The sequence below is a fragment of the Acinonyx jubatus genome, chromosome A1 (genome assembly GCF_027475565.1).
Source record: "Acinonyx jubatus isolate Ajub_Pintada_27869175 chromosome A1, VMU_Ajub_asm_v1.0, whole genome shotgun sequence".
In the NCBI taxonomy this organism is placed as follows: Eukaryota; Metazoa; Chordata; class Mammalia; order Carnivora; family Felidae; genus Acinonyx; species Acinonyx jubatus.
In genome coordinates this window covers 201,742,685-201,770,388 of record NC_069380.1, presented here as the reverse complement: position 1 = coordinate 201,770,388, position 27,704 = coordinate 201,742,685, and the positions used below count along the sequence as shown (strand labels likewise).

General features: G+C 42.9%; 1 protein-coding gene across 2 annotated transcripts in view; it reads left to right on the top strand.

Moving 5' to 3' along the window:
- Window positions 1-27,704, top strand: part of NIM1K (NIM1 serine/threonine protein kinase) — a 64,871-nt gene that overhangs the window by 29,133 nt on the left and 8,034 nt on the right. For both annotated transcript variants that reach the window (XM_027076210.2, XM_027076219.2), the window contains one exon: window positions 17,959-18,982. In XM_027076210.2, coding sequence (XP_026932011.1) covers window positions 18,691-18,982 — 292 coding nt within the window. In that variant the 5' untranslated portion in view covers window positions 17,959-18,690. The remainder of the gene's footprint in view (window positions 1-17,958; window positions 18,983-27,704) is intronic.

The following is a 27,704-nucleotide window of genomic DNA, read 5'->3' as shown; positions in this document are numbered from 1 at the left end:
GGAAGAAGGGAAGCCACCAAAAGGGTTTGAATGGAGAAGTGATTGGACATCCTTTATTTATTTACTTGTAAGTTGATTTATTTTGAGAAAGAGAGAGAGAGCATGTGCATGCCAGTGGGGAGCAAGGTAGAGAGAGAGGGAGAGAGAATCCCAAGCAGGCTCTGAGCTGTCAGCACAGAGCCCAACATGGGGCGGCTCAATCTCACGAACCATGAGATCATGACTTGAGCTGAGATCAAGAGTCAGACGTTTAACTGACTGAGCCACCCAGGCGTCCCTGATCTGACATCTTTTAGAAGCATCTTCCCAGATGTTGTGTTCAAGACAGACCATGTTGGGGGTCGGCAGGGGGCAGGTAAAGACAGAAGCTCTGAAACCAGCTGTAAAGACCACAACTGTAATCCAATTAAACCCGGCTGTGGCTTGGACTCTGGTAATAATGGGATGACTGTGATTTGGGTAATAATGGGATAAAATGATCCCGTTCTGAATATATTTTGAAGGTAGAGCCAAGAAGATTTGCTGACAAATTGAACACAAGACATAAGGTAAAAAGAAGAATCAAGGGTTTTGGCTTCAGCTATAAAGATGTGTTGCAATTTACCAAGATGTGAAAGAAGCACATTTGGAGAAGAAAATCAGAAGCTTGATTTTTCTACTTTAGAGTAAATATGAGCGATTGCTACCCAAAGTACAAGCAATTTCCTCTACAGAGGAAGTAGTTGGAGGATGCAGTAGAGATAGTCATCTTGTGAGTCAAGCCCCATGCGAGCAGCACTGTTCTAGGTGATGGGGAATGGGAGAGGGTGGACGTGATGCCCTGCACATGGACCCTGCTCTCAAGGAGAGTTTGTGGGAAGGCTTGACTCCCACGAGATGGAAAAATCATGAAGTCAAGGACCAGATTATGAGATGCAGGTCTCAAGTGCTCCAGGATAGTAGTGGGGCCGTATGAAGTAGTCAAGAATGCTTCTAGAAGGAAATAAGAAAGGAACCATCTTCATAGGATGGGAAAGACTTAGAGGAAAAAGGGCATAATTGTGGGAATAATCAGGAGCTGCTCGGGACACAGATGTTCTTGGCCTGGCGGGAAGAATTGTTGGAAGGATTTTTTTTAATCGGTTAAAAAATTGGTTTTTGGCACATAGTAGGCATTTGATAAAGACCAGCCAATACCACTTATTATATTGGGAGAAGAGATGGAGATAACTACTGTGTCCTGAGTCCACCCCCACCACCATATCAACACCTGCACCTGCTCCTTTAATGCTTTTGGCCTTTCTCTTTCCTGGTTCGTCTTCTATTACTTCTATTGGAAAATACTCAAACTGGGTTTTCTAAATTGTTTGTGAGGGGGAAGGAGTTGGACTTAAATATATTCAGCATCATCATGTAGGCTTATGGGTTTTTAATAATCTCATTCAGGTGAATGTTACAAAGGTCCAGAAGGGGGCAATGTGACACTTGGACTTCAGGAGGGCTTTTTTCCTATGTTAAAATCAAGAATCTCAGGTCAGGAAATGATTCTGTAGACATCATGGGGTCCATCACTCTCACTTGCCAGTAGAGAAACTGAAGCCCAGAGAGGGGAAGGGACTTGCTTAAGGTCACACAGGCATTTAGTGGGAAGGTCTAGACCCTAATCTCTTTCTAACCCTAAGTCTTTTTCCTTATAGCTTATATACAGCTGTGAAGCAAAACAAATTTTATCAAGTTAAATACAAACAAAACTTCAAACCAATGAAATTTAGATTAACAATATTACTTGAAAAGTATAGATGGTATTGTTTTGTTGAAATTAATTTGTTACTCATAAGTAAATTAAGTAAATGTGGTGCTTTTAAAAACAGAAACATAGTTATTCATATAACCTTAGTTTCTTTCATATGACCAGTCCTCCATAAATATTTGTCAATTTTCTGTGTATGAAAGTATAAATAATTTGGAATATTTTGGGATATCAGAAAACCAGTATCTGACGTCTGCAGTTCTTATTCTCTCCTTGACCCAGGTACTTTCTATCTATAGATATGTACATTTCTAATTTTTAAAGTAATTATACATGTTCTAAAACATTCAAACAATACAGAAACCCAGGAAGCAAGAAATGAAACAAGTTCATTTTGTAAACATTATATAACATTAGGTTGTGTAAACATTAAGTTGCTTTAGCAAAGGTCAAAACAACGGAGACTTAAAGAAGGTAGAATCTTAATTCTCTCACAACCAAATCTACTAGTAAGCAATCCAGGGCTGATATGGTGGCTGTGTAGTGTTGCAGGCCCAGGTTCCTCCTGTCTTGTGGCTCTGCCATTCTCAATTCATGGCTTCCATCTTGGTCTAAGATGGCTATTTCCATTTACACTGTCATATCCATATTCCAACCTACAAGAAGAATGGAAAAATGAAGAGGAGAATGACATGTTTCTTTCCTTTTAAAGGCACAACCTGGGGGCGCTTGAGTGGCTCAGTCAGTTAAATGTTCAACTCTTGATTATGGTCGTGAGTGTTGGGCTCCATGCCAGGCCTGCTTGGGATTCTCTCCCTCCCTCGCTCTCAGCCCCTCCCCTGCTTGCACTCTCTCAATAAATAGAGACGAAAGAAAGAAAGAAAGTGAGAGAGAGAGAGAAAAAGAAAGATGATAGATAGATAGATAGATAGATAGATAGAAACTTAAAGGCACAACCTGGTATTGCATTTATCACTTTTGCTCACAGCTCATGATCAGAACTCAGACACGTGGCCAAGCCAAACTAGAAGGGAGACTGGGAAATATATCAGTTGGGTAGCAGTGTTCCCAAACAAAACTTTGTCATAGAATAGTGTTTTTCAAAGCTGGCTATGCGATAGAATCACCTGAGAAACTTAAAAACACACAAAAAACCATGCCCTCTCTCAAGATCAATGAAGTCTGCATCTTTGGGAGCAGGGCTTGGGATTACCCATTTAAAAAAAGCTCTATGGTGACTTTGATGTGGGTCAGAGCTAAGAATCAGTGCCATAACAAAGAACCAATAGAGATGGGACAACTCACAGCCTCTACCATACCCTCCCTTCATTACTCTGCCCCTTCGGGTTGTCATCCACTAGTTCAGTCCAGATCTTTTACTGTGAATATGCAAATACTTTTTCTGTGGACACATACATACATACATACATACATACATATGTGCATGTCTAAACACCCAACAGTGACTTTAGAATTTCTATATGTATGGATCTTAGGGTAGTAATATTACTGGAAAAGATGTGAGCCTCTGTGTTAGTCGGCATGGCACTTTATATTAATTTAAGAAAATATGAATATCAAAGAATGGAGACATCTGATGGAGAATTTTGGGTGTTGGATGAGCTAACGCCTACCTGAGCCACCTTTTGGGTCAGTCTCCACAAGCATCATGTACTAAATCATTTATCTTTTGCCAGCGGTTTGGAATGCCATGTCAATTACATAGGAAATTTCCATGTCTATGAGATTTTTGGTTTTTTAATTCTCTATTCTGTTAGTGCAGATTGCTATTGTACACCATCCCAGGTCTTTTTTTTTTTTTTTTTTAAGTTTTTAAAGTGTATTTATTTTGAGAGAGAGAGAGCAGGATTCGAGAAGAGGCAGATAGAGGTGGAGAGAGAGAATTCCAAGCAGGCTCCATGCTCTCAGTGCAGAGCCCAACACGGGGCTCAAACTCTCAAACCGTGAGATCATGACCTGAGCCAAAATCAAAAATCTAACACTTAACCGACTGAGCCACCCAAGCACCCCCGGTTCACTTTTTTATATTCAATAACTTCTCTCCTGTTTACTGTCATCACTACCCCTCATTTACTTCCACTACTGGGTATATTTATGAATATTTAAGAATTTATTTATTTATTAAATATTTAAGAATTTATTTAAGAATTCCTTGTTTCGGATTCTGTCTCCCTCTCTCTCTGACCCTCCCCCGTTCATGCTCTGTCTCTCCCTGTCTCAAAAATAAATAAACATTAAAAAAAAAAAAAAGAATTCTTGGATTTGTTGTTTATACTGTGTGAAGGGATCACTTATGAGGTATGGGAGGCTTGTGATAAAGGTTTCAAATCCACCTGAACTTTTTACATGGTAAAAGTAAGAGCTTTTCTTCTGGAACACTATTCTCTCCCTCCCTGACCATAGCCCTTCAGCCTCCTGTCATGACAGACCTTCTTGAGTTCTGCTCAGATAGAGAAGAACAATGTTTTCCTATCACCTCCTAAGGCCATCCTTCAAATGTTATTCCCTGCTTCTCAGTGAACATACTACATCAGAGTTGAAGGAAGTTCTAAGGCAGAAAAGAGCAATGTCTGCTTTGACTTGCAAATATTTTTAGACCCCTAAAAATAAGCGACAAGCTGCAAATAGGCATGAATGTTCGCACACTGTTTCCTAAATTCATTATTTCTGAGGAAACGAAGACTACATGTTGTTTTTCTGGTGTGATTCAATCCATGATTCCATTCTGTCACTTAATGCTATGCCTTACTCAACCCTGTGCCTTAATGTCCTTCCTTATTTCTTTAGAGGCTGGCATATTCCTTCAGAGGAGATGGGAAGATTTGTGTTTTGGAAATGAATTATGTATGAGATTGAAGTCTTTATGGGGAAGGCCCTGGGTTTCTGCTATGTCCTGATTGGAGCATGACAATGTTCTCTTCCCTATGTGTTTGAAATTCCTGGTTCCACATGTTATAAGGTTTACTTGCACAGCCTCCACTCTTATGGAGTTAATAATCAGGACATCAAAGGCAACTTTCTTTCTCTCTCTCTCTCTTTTTACTTAAAGGCATATTTCCATTTTTTTATCATTTTACTTTTTTCATCACAATAAGTGTACTCTTTAATCCTTTCCCTATTTCCCTCATCCACCCCACTCCTCCCCCTGGTTACCATGAGTTTGTTCTCTATAGATAACAATCTACTTCTTGGGTTTTTTTCCTCTCTTTTTTTCCCCTTTGTTTTATTTCTTAAATTCTACATATGAGTGAAATTATATGGCATTTGTCTTTCTCTGACTTATTTCACTTACCATTATACTCTCTAACTCTATCCATTTCACTGAAAATGGCAAGATTTCATTCTTTTTTATGGCTGAGTAATATTCCATTGTATTTATATACCATATCTTCTTCCTTACCCATTCATCTATTGATGGACACTTGGGCTGCTGCCGTAATTTGGCTGTTGTAAATAATGCTGCAACAAACATACAGGTGCGTGTATCCCTTTGAATTAGTGTTTTTGTGTTTTGGGGGTAAATGCCCAGTAGTGTGATTCCTGGATTGTAGGGTAATTCTATTTTTAACTCTCTGAGGAACCTCCATACTGTTTTCTACACTGGCTGCCCCGCTCTACATTCCCACCAACAGTGCACAAGGGTTCCTTTTTCCCCACGTCCTCACCAACATTCGTTTCTTGTACTTTTGATTTTAGCCATCCTGACAGATGTGAGGTGACATCTCATTGTACTTGTGGTTTGTGGTTCCCTGATGGGCGATGCTGAGCACCTTGTGATGTGTCTGTTTGCACAATTAGCTTTTTTAACTTTCCTAGGGCTTCGTTTTGTTTTTTGTTTTTGCTTCAATATATGAAAAGAGAATGACAACCCCCCCACATCGTAGGACCCACATCGTAGGACTGTCGTGTTACGCATCCATCCATCCGTTTGGCACTGTCACCTGTTGTAAAATACCTAACGTTTTAAAACTACGAATGTATTTTTGACCTAGTGGATTGTAGCAATCTTCTTCTGAAGCGCATTATAGAAAAGTTTAAACAGATGCAAAAACGGTGCAAAGCATGTGGTAAGTCTCTGGGTGCTCGTCATGCAGCTTTGAAAGTGATCAATTCATGACCCGTCTTGTTTCATTTAAATTGCCATCATTCCCTTCACTCCTGATTATTTTGAAGGAAATTCCAGGCGTATCATTTCACCTAACAACGCTTTTTCCCAGAACTTTGATTTTTTTTAAATTGACTTATAGCTGACACACAATGTTACGTTAGTTTCAGGTGTAGCACACAGGGATTCAACAAGTCTATACCTTATGTTATGTTCACCACAGATGTCGCTACCACCTGTCACCACACATTTTTACAACACTATTGGCTATATCCCCTATGCTGTACCTTTTATCCCTGTGACGTATTTGTTCTATAACTGGACACCGTATCTCCCACTGCCTTTCACCCATTTTGCCCATCCCTCTCACCACCTCGGTCTGGCAACCATCCATTTGTTCTCTGTATTTATGGATCTGTTTCTGCTTTTTGCTTGTCTACTTGTTTTGTTTTGTTAGATTCCCTATGTAAGTGAAATTATAAGGTATCTGTCTTTCTCTGTCAGACTGATTTCACATTCTACACTCTAGGTCCATCCATGTTGTTGCAAACGGTAAGATCTCATTCTTTTTTATGGCTTAGTAATTTTTATGGCTTATTGCTTGTATATATGTACCACATCTTCTTCATTCATCTATCAATGGACACTTGGATTGCTTCCAATCTTGGCTAACATAAATAATGCTGCAATAAACACTGGGGGCGCATATATCCTTTTGAATCGATGTTTTTGTTCTCCTTACGTAAATACCCAATAGTAGAATCACTGGGTCATATGGTATTTCTGTTTTTGTAGGAACTCCATACTGTTTTCCACGGTGGCTGCACCAATTTACACTCCTACCCATAGTGTGTGAGAGTTCCTGTTTCTCCACATCCTCGTCAACGCTTATTATTTTTGTCCTTTTGATTGTAGCCATTCTGACAGGTGTACGGTGATACCTCATTGTGGTTTTCATTTGCATTTCCCTGATGATTAACAATGTTGGGCATCTTTTCATATGTCTGCTTTCCAGCTGTATGTCTTCTTTGGAAAAATGTCTGTTTAGGTCCTCTGCCCATTTTTTAAAAATTTTTTGAATGTGTATTTATTTCTGAGACAGAGACAGACAGAGCATGAGCGGCGAGGGGCAGAGAGAGAGAGGGAGACACAGAATCTGAAGCAGGCTCCAGGCTCTGAGCTGTCAGCACAGAGCCTGATGCAGGGCTCGAGCTCACAAACCGTGAGATCATGACCTGAGCCGAAGTTGGTCGCTCAACCGACTGAGCCACCCAGGAGCCCCGATTCTCTGCCCATTTTTAATGAGATTATTTGTGTTTTTATTGGTGTTGAATTGTATAAGTTCTTTATATATTTTGGATCTTAAACCCTTATCATTTATATCATTTGTGAGTACTTTCTCCCATTCAGTAGGTTGACTTTTTGTTTTGTTGGTGGTTTCCTATGCTGTGCAAAAGCTTTTTCTTTTGGTGTAGTCCCAACAGTTTATTTCTGCTTTTGTTTCCCTTGCCTCAGGAGTCATATTTAGAAAAATGTCGCTAAGGCCAATGTCAAAGAAATTACTCCTTATATTTTCTTCTAGGAGTTTTATGGTTTCCGGTCTCACATTTAGGCCTTTAATCCATTTTGAGTTTATTTCTGTGCAAGGTCTAAGAAAGTGGTCCAACTTCTCATCTAACAATTATTTTTAAAGATTTATGTTTGAGCCCACTTAAAACTTTAAACCTTTTTTTAAACAAATTTTTTTAATGTTTCTTTATTTTTGAGAGAGACAGAGACAGAATGCGAGTGGGTTAGGGGCAGAGAGAGAGGGAGACACAGAATCCGAAACAGGCTCCAGGCTCTGAGCTGTCAGCACAGAGCCTGATTGTGGGGCTTGAACTCACAAGCTGTGAGATCATGACCTGAGCCGAAGTCGGTCGCTCAACCGACTGAGCCACCCAGGCGCCCCTAAACCTTTTAAACATTTTAAACTGCATTTATAATTTATTTCATTTCCTTTTAAATAAAGCATTTTATATGATTAACAAAAAACTTCCAAAATAGTAATAATTTTTTTAGTATAGATGACTTAAACATCTAAACAGGGTAAACCTTATGTTTTCTTAAATACAGTCCAATGCTATTTATAAACAATAAAATTCCAACTCAAAACCACAAATCTAAACCAATTATTCAATTCTTCATTGAAAATTAGCATCACAAAACTTTTTTTACTTTATTCTGCTAAATTTTCTTCACAAGTACATAAAATACCAGTTTTATACATCATCAAAACGAAAGTACTAATACTATGGGATTGAGTCTCTTAAACATTTCTGTTTTTAATGATAAATCTTCCCAGAGTTAAAAGATACTCGATCACTGAGGAACTACTATGTCATTCTAGATGTCACAGAGACAGGCATTTCCCAAGCCAGTCTGCTATGTGGATTAAACTCAACAAATTTGTTTTCTGTTTTGTTCCATACTGAATAGTTTTACTAATCTTCTTGGGACCCAAATTCCTACAGATATTTTAACCGACAGTTGAGCATTTTATAGCTTTGTCTAACTCTGAGGTCAGAGTTATAAGAAAAATGCCCATGACAAAAAGATATTCTGGGAGAACAAATTACATGGCTAAATAAACTTCGAGGACATTGCATTAAACAAACAAATAAATAAAAGACTGATTGTGTGTGTGTGTGTGTGTGTGTGTGTGTGTGTTAAATATTACAAGACTGTAAGGTACTAATGCAGATATCTGTGCCACTCCCAGGTGACCTTGACTGTGGACCTCTGGATGACCCTCCCCTTTTCTTCTGGTGATGTCCCTAGAAAACCTAGAGCAGACTGCAAATTGGCAACCTGAATGCCAAATCTGGCCTGATGGTTCAGTTTCACTTGGCAACACAGTATTTTAAAAATATTTAATACACACACACACACACACACACACACAAACTCACACACTTAATCTACCATTTAAAAATTGAGAGAGTTCACCAAAGATTTCTTGATTTCCAGCTGCGTTTAACAAAAGACCAAGCAAAAGTAAGCCTGCATTCTAGCATGTCCTCTCTGGCTTAAACTGAGTCTGGACTTCCTTGTCATGCCGAGATGGGCACTGTGGAAGGCATGGGCCTTGCACTAAGCCCCATAGAACACCTGCATGGCCCTCTAGGTGTTTGAGTCTGTGACCTTGGTGGCTGAGGTTGACCTTGATGGCTGAGGGAACCTCAAGTGTGGTAGAATTCTGTGGGAGAAGAGCTGATGTCATAAGCTCATCAGACTGGGTGGATTGGCCATGGACGGTGGGTGTCCGTGGAATGGAGGAGACCTGGGCTGAGTGGCTGGCAAAGTAGCCTGGGATGTCAAGCAGGGCAAGGGGTAGTATTAAGAACAGCTCTGCTATTTATTCATCAGTAGGGCACACCCAGTTCATACTGATTTTCCATTTGCTTCAAAATTTCCCAACTGCTCCCCATGGAGATCTTGACATGTGTGTTGAGAAATAAAGAGCTAAGAGCAAAAGCTAAGACAGTGCAGATGATTTTTAAGTTGTAAAATATATTTTTTAAATGAAGCCTATTTTGGGCGCCTGAGTGGCTCAGTCAGTTGAGCCTCTGACTTCGGCTCAGTTCATGGTCTCACAGTTCCTGGGTTCGAGCCACACATCTGGCTCTGTGCTGACAGCTCAGAGCCTGGAGCCTGCTTCAGAGTCTGTATCTCCCTCTCTCCTGCCCCTCACTGCTCATGCTCTATCAAAAATAAATAAACATTAAGAATAATAATAATAAGTGAAGCAAACTATTTGCTAAAGGTTCTCCCAGAAATGCACCATGCCTGAGAAGCATTACGTGGGATTCAGCTATCAGTGCAGCCAGTTGCCGCACAGAAAACCCAGCTTTTCTTCTAAGCAAACCAGTGCCTGCCCTTGCCAGCCAGGGCAAAAGGTCCTCAGAAAGCCTTGCCTAGTTTTGTAATTTAAACTCAGACAAAGAGAACAAAGGCCAGATGGTTTTCTTTGATTTACTCTTCGCAGTGGGTTGCAAGTCAAGAGCATGAATTACTAAGTAAGTTCAGTTTTCTTTAATCTTAATGCATTGCTATGCAACCGCAGTAAGCTAATAATTAAGGACCGATCTGCCTCCTCCAGAAGCTTTGAGCTACAGTGATGTGACTTCATGTTTTTGGCTGATTGGGTTTCTAAGCTTTCATAAACATTGGTCGAAATCAAATGGGCAAAAGGGAAAACCCTTAGCAAATGCATCTGAGAAAAGGAAGATTTCATCCACAACTAGATATGTCATCATTTCCATCATTTGCATATTTTTGGCATGATGTAACTTGACATTTTGGGCCACTACTAGAAAGTAATGTAAATGTAAGCTATTTGTAGCAAGCCCACGACCTGCAGTCAGGATTTCTGCTTCCAAACATCTAAGAAAAGTTTTTAGGGAAAAAAAAAAAACATTCTGCAAAATAAAAACGAGTATTCATTATATACATATCCAAGTGGGATTTATCTTTCCATTAGATTTTTTCTTCTACTTTTTTATTGTATTGGAATATCTGGGAATCTGGAGCTTTCCCTCATTCATTACTATTTTTGAAATTTGTTGGCAATTCGAGTACAATAGGAGTCATATGTCTTACTTTACTGGGGACACGATAGTGTGACTCTGGGAACTCTAATAATTAGATGTTGGACTTTCTTAAAATTTTTTTTTTAATATTTATTTATTTTTGAGAGAGACAGAGACAGGATGCGAGTGGGTTAGGGGCAGAGAGAGAGGGAGACACAGAATCCGAAGCAGGCTCCAGGCTCTGAGCTGTCAGCACAGAGCCCGACGTGGGGCTTGAAATCACGAGCTGTGAGATCATGACCTGAGCCGAAGTCGGTCGCTCAACCGACTGAGCCACCCAGGCACCCCAGATGTTGGACTTTCTAAATGGATTGCCAAATTTTCTTTTTTCTCTATTGTTCATCTCTTCTAGATTTTTTTTTTTTTTTTTTTACAAATCTTCAATTGAAATATTTAATTTCCCTTTCCAAAAGAGTTTTCTTGTTCTCTGAGGGCTTGTGTTTGTCTGTTTTAGCATTTCGTCCTGGTTTTATGGATGCAATGTCTTATCTTTGGTCTCCTCCTTCCTGCATTGCTGTTCCCTTCCAGCTCCTTTTGGTTGTTGTCGTTTTAGTTGGGCATGGTTTCTTTCTTTCATTTCGGAGCCTTTCTTCAGGTGCCTGGTCCTTCTTGGCTGGACATGCATTGTAAGCAGAAGGCCCTAAAATCTGACTGGAAGCTCCCTGCCTGCCAGGGAACCTGGCATCTGGGGGACTGCATGGCAGGTGGTCAGGCGGCTTTTGTGTTGAAGAATTTGCGTATATTGGTTTCAGGAGGTCTTTTCTCTTGAGCTGTTTGGTTTATCCAAAAGAGGAATCCAGGGCACCTGGCTGGATCAGTCAGTAGTACAGTGACTCTTGATCTCAGAGTTGTCAATTTGAGCCCCACGATGGGGGTAGAGTTTACTTAATCAACAAACAAACAACAAGGGGGGGGGGGTGAGAGGAATCCCCTGCCTGGAAGATTATATGCTTGTTTCCCTCCATTCTGGGAGCTCAGAGTGCAGGGGTGCAGAGAGAAGAAGGGGCCGGTGTATCCCACAAAGCAGAGTCTGACTGAACCCTCTGTCCTGCCTGGGCCTTGCATTCCTGAGCTGGGCTGGGGGTAGGAGGAGAAAGTAACAATCTGGCTTTGAAAAGGGAAAGGGCTGGGGCTCTAATTGCACCACATTTCAAACAATCCCATCATGTTTTTGTCTGCTTCATGCCCCCAAACGTGGAGGCACTTGGTCTATCCTGGTCTGAAATCTTCTGAGCATTCAGAAAGGTGACTCTCAAATCTCACTGGCATGCCAACGAGATGGAGGTTGCGGGTTTTGTCACTGTCTTTGCCAAATCACTCCCGGCTCCTCAGTTTGCTTTCCTACCCTGCAAAAACACGTTGACATCTCACATTGGCTGCTCTCCTCTCTCTTACTCTCTTTGTCCTTGTGAGTTTATACCCTTTTCCCTCCTATTCCTATTGTGGGTGTTTGGAAGGAAATAGAAATACATGGAAGGGTAAAATTTCCTGTATTTAACCAGAATTCCTAATTATGTTTTGATTTTAAAAGCAATCCATTAGATATTAAGAGAATTAGGTATAATGATTTCCCTGCATAACCAAAAGAAAGCAAACCTATTGTGTAAGATGGCAACACATCACATTTTTTAAACTGTTTCCTTTTTTAAGTGTAAATACATGCACATGGAAAAAATGTAAATCATATAAAAGAGTAAATAGTAAAAAGTACACCTTTCTCTCCCTCCAGCTGTCCATCCAGTTCTTTTCCCCAGATGCAGAACTTCCTGCCAGTTCCTTAGATATTGTCTCCTCTCTCTTACATTCTTTTTATTTTTTTTAATTTGTTTAATGTTTATTTATTTTTGAGAGACAGGGAGAGACAGAGCACGAGCAGGTGAGGGGTAGAGACAGAGGGGAAGACACAGAACCTGAAGCAGGCTCCGGGCTCCGAGCTGTCAGCACAGAGCCCGACGTGAGGCTTGAACCCACGAGCTGTGAGATCATGGCCTGAGCCAAAGCCAGACGCTTAACCGCCTCAGCCACCCAGGCGCCCCTCTTACATTCTTGCTATCCCATTTACATACACTTTTCTGTCTTCTTAACAGGACATTTTGCAGATTGCAACACATTCTTTTTCACAAGTGCATAGCAATCCATTATATACGTATTATCATTGATTTAACCTGTTCCCTATTTATGGCCACGTAAACAATTTCCAGCTTTTGCCGCAAAACAACCTGGTAGTGAGTATCAGTCTCTCAATCCTCATATTAGAAATAGGCATATTTTTGTGCAGCGTGCATAAGATAAACTCCAGAAGGGGACTCCCCGAAGTGAAGGGTATGTGCATGTGTGCTTTCAGAGCTAGAGCCCAGTCGCCCTCCAGGCACGTGGACTCACAGTAGTAATGAATGTAATGGATGAGAGTCCCTGTGTCCCCACACCCTATCTTGCTGGGACATTACCAAAAATGTTTTTGTAGTTTCCAAATTTCTTTGTAAAAAAAATCTAATTTCCGTGTAGTTTCATGTGTATTTCTCGGTTGTAAGTGAGGTTGAGCATCTTCTATATTTTAGAGCCATTTGTATTTTCTATGCAGTGTCTGCTCATGTTCTTTATCATTTTCTTTGGGGATATCGGCATTTTTCTGATCAATTTGTAAAATTTCTTTATCTAAAAATCAGGCCTTTGTCTGTCATACTTGCTGGAAAGCTTTTCCTACCAGTTTATCATTTAATTTGCCTTATTGTTTTATGTTACCTTTTGGCAAACAGAAAGTAAGCATTTGATGTAGTCAAATTTAATGTTTTCTTTTCTGACCATCTCTGAGATCATAAAAAAATTTTTTTTCTAGTCTTTTATGGTTTCATTTTTTTACATTTACTCAGGTGGTCTGTTTGGAATTTATTTTGGAGTAGGATGAGTTAGGGGTTCAGTTTTTTCCAGTCAGCTTGCAACTTGTTTCAACAGGTTGCAATTCATCCTTAATACAAACCCATGGCAACATTTTTAAAATTGCAAAATTTCTTTATCTGATATAAACAGAAGACTGTCTCCCTCGCCATTGTGGAAAGACAATTAGTCTTAAGGTCATTGCGCAAGAAATTTAATTTGCAGGTAGAGTGCGTGTTATGCAAGATAACGCCTGACACCTGACAACTGAGTCTGACCTTCTTTTGTCGAATTAGGAAGAGAAAGAGGAGCAATTCCTGGGGGCACCTGAAACTAATCAGGGTAGCAAGCCCAAAAGCCAATTGTAAATCCCAGGCCTGAATGGGGTTCAAGATACGGAGCCCAAATCAGGAGATGGGAGAACCAGCAGAGATGGCCGAGCTTGGGGAGTCAGAGAGTAGGTTCCAGGAGGCCTGGGTGGCGCGGGTGCCTGGGGAGAGCTGATCCTTTGGAAGGGGCAAGGAGGAGGAAGATTTTGCATTTCTAAGCAGCCCTATGGTAATTCTCCGAGGGATGTCGGAATTCCCATTAAACTCTCACCTACACTAGGTTGGGCCCAGAATCCTAACAGCTGGGAGAGGTTAGCTCTGGCCTCGGAAGTATGGACTGAAATAAGCTTTCTGAATAATTCAAGTAAATCTTGGGATAGCGTTATTATTTTATAAATAAAAATCTTTACCTCTACTAAATCATATCCAAATGTAATGGTTGATAAATTGGTAAATTAATGCATTCCCTCTTCGTCTACATTTATCAGATACGTGCCAGGCAATGTGCTGAGCTCTGGGAAATAGAATAAGGTGCAGGTCCTTTCCCTCCAGGTGCGTATCTAGTTGGGGTACGAGGAGGTCAGCAGCAGAGACTGCAGAGTGGTGAGGTGCTCTGGAGTTGCATGAAAGGCCCAGGAAGGACACCAAGCCAAGTTCTTCATAGAGTTTGCTGGAACAGGAGGTGATCAAGCACTGCTTCCTGTCTAAAATCCCTACTCTCTTTATGTAGGTAAAGCTAGAGTTATAATTTCAGAATTATAATTCATGTTACTCCACTTGTCATCTGTGTGGTAACTTTCTGCCAGGGATCGGGGGAGATCTAGTGCCACTCCATCTGCATTGAGATTCTTAGTCTGAGCATGGATTCCGGGGGGTCTGTTAACCCCTTAAAATTGGATGCAAATTATACATGCGTGCTGTTTATTTCTGGGGATAGGACCATAGATTCCATGAGAATCTCAAAGGAGAGTGTGATCCCAGAAAGCTTAAGAACCGGTGACTAGGGGCACCTGGGTGGCTCAGTCGGTTAAGTGTCTGGCTGGTGATTTCAACTCAGGTCGTGATTTCAGGGTCATGGGATTGAGCTCTATGTTGGGTTCCATGCTGAGTGTGGAATCTGTTTTGGATTCTCTCTCTTTCACCCTCTGTCCCTCTCCCCTGCTTGTGCTCTCATTCTCTCTCTCTCTCTCTCTCTCTCTCTCTGAAAAAAAAAAAAAAAAAGAACCAGTGGCTAGATTTTCCTAAACTTAATTAAGGATCTCTTGTCTTAACATTTTAAAAACATTGTAATCAGACCCTAATCTAGAGATGTGTGTGGTTCCTAACACCTGGCCCCTTTTAAACCTCTATCCCTTATCCTTTTTCCAGCTTCCTCTCTCCCTGTGCAAAAAGAGGAACAGAGCTGGGTGGCACTTGACTCTTTTCCTGTCTTTAGCTTATTTGGCAACCCCATACTTAATGACAGTAATAATGTAAGCAACTCTGTACTTAATTGTAATAATGTGATATTATCAAACAGAATTGGAAATTCACATTCCCAAGACAATCTCTTATGTTCACTCAGGCTTTTGGTTCAGAATGCTCAAGTTCAAAAATCATGTTCAACACACATTGGGCAAAGACTTTGTTTTTTTAGTTTTTGTTAATTTAATTTAATTTTTTTTAATTTACATCCAAATTAGTTAGCATATAGTGCAACAATGATTTCAGGGGTAGATTCCTTAATGCCCCTTACCCATTTAGCCCATCCCCCCCTCCCACAAACCCTCCATAACCCTCAGTTTGTTCTCCATATTTATGAGTCTCTTGTGTTTTGTCCCCTTCCCTGTTTATATTATTTTTGTTTCCCTTCCCTTAAGTGTATCCGTTTTGTCTCTTAAAGTCCTCATATGAGTGAAGTCATATAATATTTGTCTTTCTCTGACTAATTTCACTCAGCATAAATATCCTCCGGTTCCATCCACGTAGTTGCAAATGGCAAGATTCCATTCTTTTTGATTGCCAAGTAATACTCCATTGTATATATATACCACATTTTCTTTTTTTTTTAATTTTTTTAATGTTTATTTATTTCTGAGACAGAGAGAGACAGAGCATGAGTGAGGGAGGGGCAGAGAGAGAAGAAGACACAGAATCTGAAGCAGGCTCCAGCCTCTGAGCTGTCAGCACAGAGCCCGATGCAGGGCTCCAACTCACAGACCATGAGATCATGACCTGAGCCACAGTCGGACACTCAACCGACTGAGCCACCCAGGCACCCCTATACCACATTTTCTTTATCCATTACATCCATCGATAGACATTTGGGCTCCTTCCATACTTTGGCTATTGTTGATAGTGCTGCTATAAACATGGGGGTGCATGTGTCCCTTCAAAACAGCACACCTGTATCCCTTGGATAAATACCTAGTAGTACAATTGCTGGGTCGTAGGGTAGTTCCATTTTTAGTTTTTTTAGGATCCTCCATACTGTTTTTCAGAGTGGCTGTACCAGTTTGCATTCCCACTAGCAGTGCAAAAGAGATCCTCTTTCTCCACATCCTCGCCAACATCTGTTTTTGCCTGAGTTGTTAACCTTAGCCATTCTGACAGGTGTAAGGTGGTATCTCATTGTGGTTTTGATTTGTATTTCCCTGATGATGAGTGATGTTGAGCATTTTTTCATGTGTCGGTTGGCCATCTGGCTGTCTTCTTTAGAGAAGTGTCTATTCATGTCTTTTGCCCATTTGTTCACTGGATTATTTATCTTTTGGGTGTTGAGTTTGATAAGTTCTTTATAGACTTTGGATACTAACCCCCTTTATCTGATATGTCATTTGCAAATATTTTCTCCCATTCTGTCGGTTGCCTTTTAGTTTTGCTGATTGTTTCCTTTGCTGTGTGGAAGCTTTTTATTTTGATGAGGTCCCAGTAGTTCATTTTTGCTTTTGTTTCCCTTGCCTCTGGAGACATGTTGAGTAGGAAGTTGCTGCGGCCAAGATCAAAGAGGTTTTTGCCTGCTTTCTCCCCAAGGATTTTGATGGCTTCCTGTCTTACATTGAGGTCTTTCATCCATTTTGAGTTTATTTTTGTGTATGGTGTAAGAAAGTGGTCCAGGTTCATTCTTCTGCATGTCGCTGTCCAGTTTTCCCAGCACAATGTTGCTGAAGAGACTGTCTTTATTCCATTGGATGTTCTTTCCTGCTTTGTCAAAGATGAGTTTGTGGGTCCATTTCTGGGTTCTTTATTCTGTTCCATTGATCTGAGTGTCTGTTCTTGTGCCAGTACCATACTGTCTTGATGATTACACCTTTGTAGTATAGCTGGAAGTCTGGGATTGGGATGCCTCCTGCTTTGGTTTACTTTTTCAAGGTTGCTTTGGCTATTCGGGGTCTTTTCTGGTTCCATACAAATTTTAGGATTATTTGTTCTAGCTCTGTGAAGAATGCTAGTGTTATTTTGATAGGGAAAGACTTTCTTTCTGTAAGACATTGTGCTCCATGCTGAGGGAAAGAGGAGGGGAGCAGGGAATACAGATGAGTTAAACCCAGTGCCCATTTTCATGGAGATAAGACATTTTGGAAAAAAGCACAAAGCACAGTAGGGATTCAGAAAGTGATTATTTCTTACTAGAAGATGCAGGAGAAAAAGTCATGAAGATATTCACACTGGACAGTATTTCTTATCACTGAGGATGCCATAGACTTTTACCCTCCAGTAACATTATCCTCTGTTTCTGCACCTTCAGAATGAGCTGTTGGGCCTGGAGGCTAATACCTGATTAGAAATACCCAGAAAATAAGCTTGGAGAAAAATTAGCCTTTGTCATCAAATGGCACAGAAAAAAAGAGTGGGAACAAGCAATATAGGAAAAATTGTAAAGAACATTGTTCTTTGAATCAATGTAAGAATTTTTGAAAACTGATATTAATAGGAAACCTTTATCATCATTAATGCCATATCATTATTTTAAAAGTCTGGCTTTAAAGCAATTTAAGGCAACATGCATATTTCCTAAACATCAAGAAACAGAAAAATAGTTTTGCTAAAACTATTTACAGGCTGTGAGTGCTTTTCTAAAGTGTAGATTGAGGAGTGTGTGTATACATTTTCTTCTTACTAAATCATCTATAATCAAGCATTTACTACTGACAGTCATAACTGAAATTTGTACAGTGCTTTTTTTTTTTTCTTTTTAGATCAATGCTTACAAGGCAGTTTCACATTCATTATAAATCCTGTACAGTACATTGGCATAGGCTAATAAATTTTCTTATTCTCTGTTCTTAGGGTGATTCAGCACCTGCCAAACTTTTGAGACAGCTCACGGCTTAGAGGAAGCCTCATCTAAATAAAGGCCGGCTAAAGTGACATTGCAGGGATTTAATCCTTCTCTGGCAGCCCGTGTGACCAGAAGGCTGATTTGCAAGTTTCCACTCTCCTAGGGTCCAGATCACTGGGTCTCGGGGGCCCTGAGGCTGGCCAGCAGAAGTGCAAAATGAAGGAGGTCAGAAGGGAACGCCAGCAGCAGGGACCCGGGGGCCTCCACGGGGCTCTTACACACCACAATGAAAGATTCTCCGGCCATCAAAGGAAATAGCAAACTGGAGGCTTTGTCTTGGGACGCAGCCACCTTCCACAGAGCATCAGACCACATGGTGGGCCAGAAAGTTCCTGGAGCCTGAGCAGGAGAGTGGTTATGGTAACTGGATGTGCGGGCCTATACAGTGAGAGCTGGGAAGTGCCACGTGAGGGAAGGTGGGAAATGTCTTGAGTGAGGTGGGTGGCTCCTGGCCTGGCTGGGCAGACTCTGCTGGCCCGTGTGCCTTTGCCCCCATCAGACCAAGAAGGGGTCTGCTCATCAAGGAGCCTACCCGGATCTGCAGGCCAGCTGTCACAGACACGGGGCTCTGGCAGGCCCTAACTCCCATCTCCCATCCCCCGGGCCCTTGGCACTGCTCCCCAAGCCTGCCTTCGATTGGTGCCCTTGGCCGAGACGGAGATGTGAGCCTGGGGTGGACGATGACTGCAGTGTACGTGAATGGAGGCGGCCTGGTAACCCCCCACTATGCCAGGTGGGAACGGCGGGATAGCGTGGAAAGTGGCCGTCAGACGGAGTGCAGCAAGGAGGATGAGGAGGGGCAGCCCCGCCAGCTGACACCCTTCGAGAAGCTGACCCAGGACATGTCCCAAGATGAGAAGGTGGTGAGAGAGATCACGCTGGGGAAACGTATTGGCTTCTACAGAATCCGAGGGGAAATTGGAAGTGGGAACTTTTCCCAAGTCAAGCTCGGGATTCACTCCCTAACTAAAGGTAGGATCTGACCTTCCTGGATTGTCTCCTGTGGTATCAGGACCTAGTGTGGGGACAGGGTTAGGAGGCCAGAGCCAGGGAAGCAGATGAAGCGACATTACGGTGGCCCTGCTGGGCGCAAGCCCTGTGCCACACGCCTTCCATTGTTACCTCAGTTGGTTTCCACAGTAATGGTGTGAGGTCAGGATTTGTATTTCCATTTGGAGATATGGAAACTAAGATCCAAAGAAGTCAAATGTGGTTTTTGGCAGTTCAATCTCAGAGGATTTTGACTCTAAAACCTCTCCCACTGTACCGTGTGGATGAGCTCATTCAACGTTGAGGGGACCGTGTCCAGTCAGGCCAGGGAGAAGTGGGGTGGGGTAGGGCTTGGTTCCCAGGCAACTCATATTCCAAGTCCTTATTTATTACTTCTGTTTGTGTTTGTGTGTCAATGCAAATGGCACAGGAGGCCTCCCAGGTCACCACTGCCAGTAGCTAGCAGGGTTCAGTCTCCCCTCCACACCTGAGGCTGCTGCTTCTGTTACCTTTGGGGGAAAGGCTTTTGATCTCAGGACCTTCTCTGCTTCAGTCTACTCTGTGCTAGTTCTCGTTGTTGCTTGGCTCCTTGCCGTCTAGCAAAGACCCATGTTTCCTTGGATCCAGACACTCAGGACCCCAGACCAGCAGTGCCCACGACTCTGGCTTCAAGGAAGAACTCTACAGAGAGCCCGGCAGCCCTTTGTTGGCCCAGCCCAGTGTGGACTCTCCCCCATGCCACGTGTAACTTAGCTGAAGCCTAGAGATTATCATAAGGGAGTTGTAAGGCAGGAAAATAACATTTGTGACTTGATATAATTTACCAACTTCCTAAACCCCGTGGACTCTATCCTGTTCCTGAGAGTACTGTACTGACCTGTTCTCACCATAGGCCCAGCCTGCTACCCTATCTCCAGTGTCACTCTTCTCTCATATTAGAGTTGACTCTTATTTTCTTTTCTGCTCCAACCTTCAATTCCATCTCTATGTTCGGCCCCTATATAAAAGTCACCCCCGCCCCCCAACACATATACACACATGTGCACACATACATAGTCCCAAGTCACTGGAGCTCCAGGTCTCCTTCTGTCTTGCTCAGAGCCCAAGCATCTGGGTTCACATCCTCACATCTCGGCTACTCACCTTGCTTCCCTGGGTAAATGACAGTACTTCAGCAGACAGTGACAGTGCGGACTTTATCCACAAAAGTAGGTCTAGTGCTGTAACTCGAATCTAATTGGGACATGTGTTGCTTTTCAGTGGTCTGGAGCAAGAATGAGAGACAAAGGGGACACAGGGAGACGAGGGGCCAGAAACTGGGAGAGAAGACATGATCAGGAAGGGGAGAAGAGAAGTTGGGTAAAGGCAAAACAGGGGAGGAACTCAGAAAGGAGAGCATGTCCAGCGCATCAGAAAGGCCACGGGGCAAAGGCTGAGCAAAGGCTACCAGATGTGGCCAACTTGGAGCTTTTTCCTGGGTGTGAGTTCAGGTGTTAGATTCCAGTGGTGAGGAAGCAGCGTGGGGCAATGGAAAGAACAGGGATTCAGAATCAGATGAATTTGTTTCAGGTCCTGGTTCAGTCCCTTCCTAGGCACTTACTCTTTGGTCCCTAGTTGCCTCAGCCATAAAATAGAGATAATGATTCTTACCTTAGAATTGTTGGGAAAATTAGAAAAAACGTATACAAAGTATATGGCACATAGTAGCCACTCAATAAAGGGTAGCTATCATTGGTGCAACTCGATTTTTTTACTTAAACTTACTTCGGAAGGAAATGTAATGTTATTTAAATAATGAAAAACCAACGTCACTTGCTATGAATAGAAGGTAATGGCAAAAACAGATATGATGCAAACAAATTTAAAAGATTTATTATTTATGTATTTGCCCAGCTTTATTGAGACATAATTGACATATAACATTGGGTAGGTTTAAAATATGCACCACAGTGATTTTATTATGTCTGTATATATTGAAAAATGATTACCTCAGTAAGGTTATTTAAAACATCTGTCACCTCACGTAGTTAGGATTTTTTTGTGTATGGTGAGAACTTTTAAAATTTAGTCTCTTAGGAACTTCCACAAGGTTTTAAAGGAAAACCGCCAAGTAACAAAAAAGTAAAACATTCCAAAAACCGATCTGAGACTTTCTCTTTGCCTTAATTAGGAGGATTCAAGAATAACTGAAGCAGGAATAGTGTTTTTATGCTGTGCATCAGTGCCATTTAAGGAGGTTTCCATGCACAAAAATCATTTTGCGCCCCGTGAGTGTTACCGGCTCCACTTTGGGAAACACGGACCTCATCTAGCCCTCCCGCGTGTCCCAGAAGTGACACAGGTTCTTCCTGCAGCCTGCTTTCTGCCGGCCCTTCTCCCTGTTCAGACGGTGCCTAAGTGAGAGCCGTGTCATTAAGTAGCAGAAGGGCATGGAGTGAATACTGTGGAAAGACACTGGCTTTGGAATCAGTGAGACCTGGGTGGGATTATTATTCTTTTTACTTCTGTGTGACCCAGAACAAGTTACTTTATCATTCTGTGCAATTTTTTTTAATGTTTACCTATTTATTTTGAGGGGGCAGGGAGCATGAGCCGGGGAGAGGCAGAGAGAGAGGGAGAGAGAGAATCCCAAGCAGGCTTCTTGCTGTCAGTGCAGAGCCCGATGTGGGGCTCAGTCTCACAAACCGTGAGATCATGACCTGAACCGAAGTCGTGTGGGACACTTAACTGACCGAGCCACCAGGGCACCCCTGCGCCTCAATTTCTTCATGAGTAAAATTTTAAAATCTAACACACTGAATATCTACCATGTGCCTAGACAGAGCCACACTAACCATTCATCAGATGCTATTATTAGTCTGATTTCAAAAAAGTCTCTGTTCTTTAGGCCTGCCGAGTCACACATAGCTGGGTTCGTGGAACAGAAGCCTACTCAGATTAGCTCGTGTGTACGAGGGGAATTCTGTGGGCCCACAGCAGGGAAGCAGAGCCGGGTCTCAAGATATCACACTCTCCATCTCTTCTTTCTCTGGGGCTCGTGGTTGCTCATTTCTGCTTCCCTTGATGAAAGTCTTGCCTCTCTATACTTCCTCCTGCAGAGTGGCTTTCTCTGCATGATTATTGGAAGATGCACGGCCACAAATGGTTGTTGCCAGTTCCACGTCTACACGATGTCCCAGCTTTATTACCCATCTCCATACCACTAGTTTCATTCTATGACAGCTCAAATTTTGAGGAGAGAGAATGTGACTGTTCAGCCACCAACCGATGACAGGCCACCACTGAGTTCAAGGGCACGCCTGCATTGGGTCAGCTGCAGCCTCTAGGGCCACAGGTCCCACGGCTCTCTCAGCAGAGCCTGAGGTCCAAAGTAGTGTCTCTGAGAGGGGAGAGTAGAGAGCACAGCAAATCAACGGACACATCCGCCAGAGCCGATAAGCAGCTAAGCACAGAAATCAGTGCAAGCCCTTAGCAAGCAAGTGTCTAAGTCTGCAGACAGGCTGTTAAGTAAGGAGGGCAGAAGAAGACGCATGACAGCAACAACTGGCATTTACACGGTGACTTCCTGCTCAAATGCCGAAGGCTTCTCGTCTGTTGTATTACAAAATTAACTGAATTCTAGTTCCTTGAGTTTCAGAGAACACGGCATTTTTCTGCTGTGCAAGTTGGGTGCCTCAGTGGCCTCACTGACATGCTCTCCTCAGTGCTGACCCACCACTGAGTAGCCCTGTTGTCAAAGGTTCAGTGTCACCCTCTGGCTATGGGACATATGTGCAAAAGAGGGGGACGAAGGCCAAAAGCACAGGGAGTGGAAAAATCAGTTCAACAAGCAAGTCTGAACAACAGAAAACGTAATGGCAGGTAATTGAGTGACAGAAAAGGAAATCCTGGGCCTCACTGGTAGGCCCATCCTGTAACGGGCTCGTCCTGGCTCCACGCCCCGCCTCTCTTGGGTGGTTCTGCCTTCGGTGGGCCCCCGGTCAGGAAGGAGCAGGAAGGTGAGAATGAAGGGAGCTGAGAGGTTGGGCAGGGGAGCAGGGGGAGCCCCCAGATGCAACGACAGGGAAGGCTCAGGAAAGAGGAGGGTGGTTCCGGTACTGGGAAGTGGAGTCTCAGGGATCCGAAGAACTGGCCTGAGGAAAGGAGGAGGGACATTTGGCCACCCTGAGCTGACTGGAAAAGAAAGAGAGAAGCAACGTGCCTTCCAAATCTTTACCTCTGAGAGAGGAAGGAGATTTACCAGCAAGTGGCTTAGAAAGCTTCGCTGGGAATTTCAAACAGCTGTCCCATTGCCCAGCCACATCAGATTGTACAATGTGGACAGTGATTGTGTAAGTATGGTCCCCATCAAAGCCAGCTGGCTTGGAATTGTTATCAGGCTTTCTAGGCACTGGGGACAGCCTGGACAAGACAATGGAGGAGATTCCCAGGAAAGCAGAGAGTTTCAGTGCTGGGGGGGGGGGGGCAGCTCCTAGGACAGTCGTTTTCAAAGGGCACCAGCTGTTTTGGATCTCTAGAAGGAAGGCTCCAGTGGAGGCCCCTGTTGGCTGGAGTTTATTTTTATAGCTAACAGCTTAGATTCCCTTGGGCCTTGCAAGCTGATAGGGCAGAGCTATGAGTCCCCTTTTAAGCTGATTAGAAATTTCTCAAAAGAGATGATGCACTCAGCCTCTGAATATTTTATGTTCCATCTGTTGTCACAAACAAAAGTAAATGAGGCCACGGGTGCCTGTCCCTTTCTCTGTTGCTGCCCCTCCTGACCTCTTCTTCCCTGGTCTTCCTGTGTGTTGCTCTAGTCTCATATTTCTAGAACCCTTTCTTCTTTTCTCTCAATTTATTTATTCATCAGTTTATTCATGCCCCCTCACCTTCCTTTTTAAAAATATAATAAACACTCCCGTACCGATATTTTGTTCTGGGCCTTACAGAGTCGAGTACAATATGGTGGTAGCCTATTAGGAACTCACAGTAGGTACTGGAGATGGGATATGACTGGAAGGTGTGGCCACAGAGTAAGGTAAATGGGTGTGTTCAGCTGTGCTCAAGGGGAGCAGGAAAGGGTCATTGACCGGGACGGGCTCGCAGTAGGCCTAGAGGTTTATGAAGCGCATGGAGGTATGAGCTAGTGAGGGGAGTATTTGGAAATTTAAAAGGAATTCCGCAAGGGGGATGCAGAAGGTGACACAGGCAGGGACTAGATCATGGAGAGTCTTCCTGTGCATTTGGGTTTTGTCATTTAGGTATTGGGGAGCCACCGGAGAGCTTTAAGCAAGCAATTAATACAAAGTGATTAATATGATCAACTTTCAGTGAGGAAAGCAAATTGAAGTTGGGGCATGACAAGAGTCAGGGAAGTCAGAAAAAGTATTAGTCTAATAGTCCAGATGAACGATGATGTCCTCTCAACTAAAGAAGTGACAGGAAGGATGGAGAGAAGGAGATGCATTTGAGAAATATTTCAGAATATTGGAAAACCCTGTGGTCAGTTGCATGGGTGAGAGCAGGAAGGGAGAAGAGGCATTGAAAGTGATCCCCAGGGTCCCATTTATTTAGCAACTCAGAAGTGGGTAGTGACTATAGAAAAAGAAGCAGATTTGAGAGGGAAGATTTGGAAGCACTGATTTGGGGGAACATGAAGGTCATGGCGTCTAACAGCCACCCTGGAGCCTGAGGGAAAGTAAGAACGGGAAATAAAGAGTTGGGTCTTAACACATCCAGGGGGTAGCGAAAATCTTGGGTGTTCTGGTTACAGGCTCCTTGGTGTCATTGTATCATTTTGATCCTTAGAATTTCCCCACATGGGTTATAAATAGTAAACATTCAACTAAACATTCAACGAATATTTGGTAACTTAAGTTAGTATAAAACTCCTCATGAGAACCCAGTGGGGACAGGGAAGAGATTGAGTAAAGCTTCATAGAGAAGGCTCATGGATTTTAAAGAAATGATACCTCCTCTTGAACACATTCATTAAAACAGCAATGAAAGCTTGTTTTCTTATTTTATTTAAAAAAAAAATTTTTTTTCAACGTTTTTTATTTATTTTTGGGACAGAGAGAGACAGAGCATGAATGGGGGAAGGGCAGACAGAGAGGGAGACACAGAATCGGAAACAGGCTCCGAGCCATCAGCCCAGAGCCTGATGCGGGGTTCGAACTCACGGAGCGCGAGATCGTGACCTGGCTGAAGTCAGACGCTTAACCGACTGCGCCACCCAGGCACCCCAATGTTTTCTTATTTTAAAAACGGTTTAAAGCGGCTTTGGTGAATCCATCCTAAATAGGTCCAATATTGGAAATACTGTAACCAAAAAATGCTCATTGCGGGTGTTATTTATCATGCAAAGGACTAGAAATCCCTTACGTGATCCAATGATATAAGAATTGCCAGGTAAATGAGAGCATATACACTGGATAGAAGGTTACACAGCCATTAAAAATCAGGATTAATGAAGAGTCTACAGTAACGTGGAAGGTGCATGGAACAGAATAGTCAATGAAAAAGCAAAGTGCCAAATTGAGTTTACTCTGTGATGATATTCCTCACCCTGGGTTCTTGTGAGGTTAGATCAGAGCATTCATTCCACAAATATTTGTTGAGCACCTGCTGTGTAACAGGTACTCTTCTAGGGACTGGGAATACAGCAGGGAACAAAATAGACAACAGTATGGTGCTATGAAGCTTACATTCTACTGGGGAGAGACAGACAAAAATAAGTCAGGAGAATATTCATTATGTTACATAGTGGTGAGTGATAAAAAGAAAATCAAACAAAGGGGATAGGGAACAGAGAAGGCCACATTTTAGATACGTTGGCAGGGACAGCCTTACTGAGGGGGTGATCCCTGACCTGAAAGAAGGTCACCGCCCACAGATGTGGGGGAGAAGTGGTCATGCGGAGGGGGTAGCAAGCCTAAGGAGGGGGTGTGACTGTAGTACTCCGGAACGGCCAGAGGGATGAGGCCATGGGACAGCAGTGACCAGATCATGTGGGGTCATTATGTCATAGGAAGGACTCCGGCTTTTCCTCTGAGTGAAACTGGAGCCAAGCATAGAAGTGACACGATCTGGCTTATGCTTTAATAGGATCACCCTGGCTGCTCTGTTGAAAATAGACTGCGAGGGGTCAAAGGCAGAAAAGGAGAGATCAGGGAGGTGTCTGTGCCAGTTATCCAGGCAAGAGATTAGTGGTGGCTTGGAGCAGGAAGTTAGCAGTGGAATGCTGAGAAGCGGCTGGATTCTGGCTGTACCTAGTAGGGATCCGCTGACAGATTCAAAGTGGGGTGTAAGAGAAGAGTCAAATCCTCAAAGGTTTTGGTCCTGACAAGTGTAAGAATAGAGTTTCCGTTTACTGAAACTGGGGAGACTGTAGGAGGAGCACGTCTGGGGGTGGGGGGAGGAGACCCAGAGTACGGAACATGCTGTGTCGTACGTACTTTTACACATCCATTACGCACACATGTCGGGGCCTCACCCACGCCTCCAGGCACCTTACCACCTCGGTGCATGCAAGCCTAACCTTCACATGCCAGTCTCTCTATCTCTCTGCCTCTGGACTTTCTCTGGGTTCTGGAGCCTGCTCTTCCCGCAGGCATGGGAGGCCAGAAGGAGAGGGGAATTTACATCCCCCAGGAGTGGCCAAAAACCAATTACTGGCAGTAGTTGAATCATAAATACGCCAGCTCTTCTTGTGATATCGAGGCATAGTAACTCAGCAGGATGACCGATAACTTGCTTAGTAACACATCATTTACTGGCCATCTTTCCTTTCCCATCTCGTTTCCTCATTCTCCTATCTGTATTTCCTGGGGTTATCTCCTTCATAAACTACTTGCACCTGCATCCCTGCCTCGGACTCTGCTTCAGGCAGAATCCAAACTAAGACAACTAAGTGGAGAGGTCATGCAGGCAGACATGCTTCTGCATCTGGAATCACCAAGGAAATGGTTGTAGGGAGGGAGTCCAAGGACTGTGCCTCCAGGTAGCCAACACTCAGGGGCTACCGAGATGAAAAGGACACAGCAAAAGAGGCTTAGAAGTAGAAGAGGCAGTAGAAAAGACACATACCATGTGCATTCACTAATATGTGGAATCTAAAAAACAAAACCAACAGACTCTTAAATATAGAGAATAAACTGGTGATTACCGGAGGCAAGGAAGGTGGGGGGAGGATGGGTAAAATAGACAAAGGGGACTAAGAGGCACAAGCTTCCAGTTATAAAATAAATAAGTCACGGAGATGGAAAGCACAGCACAGGCGATATAGTCAATAATAGTGCAATAACGTTGCATGGTGACGGGTGGGGAGTACTTACCGAGGTGAGCGTTATGTGCGGAATTTGAATCACTATATGGTACACCAGAAACTAATATACCATCGTATGTCAGCTTCAATAAGAAAAAAAAAAACCACAAGAAAGAGGGAAGAGAAATGCCATAGAAACCAAGTGATAAAGGTGTTTCAAGGAGAAGGGATAAAGCCTAAGAAATAACAATTGGTCTTAGCAAATTGGGAGTCATTGCTGACCCCGAGAGGCCTCCAAAGTAAGGTGCCCATTCCTTAGGGGATGCCCAAGATGATCACTGGATAAGGGAAGGCAATATTAGAATTTCCGGGGGCACCTGGGTGGCTCAGTCAGTTCAGCGGCTCACTCTTAATTTTGGCTCAGGTCATGGCCTCTCAGTTCGTGGGTTCAGGCTCCAC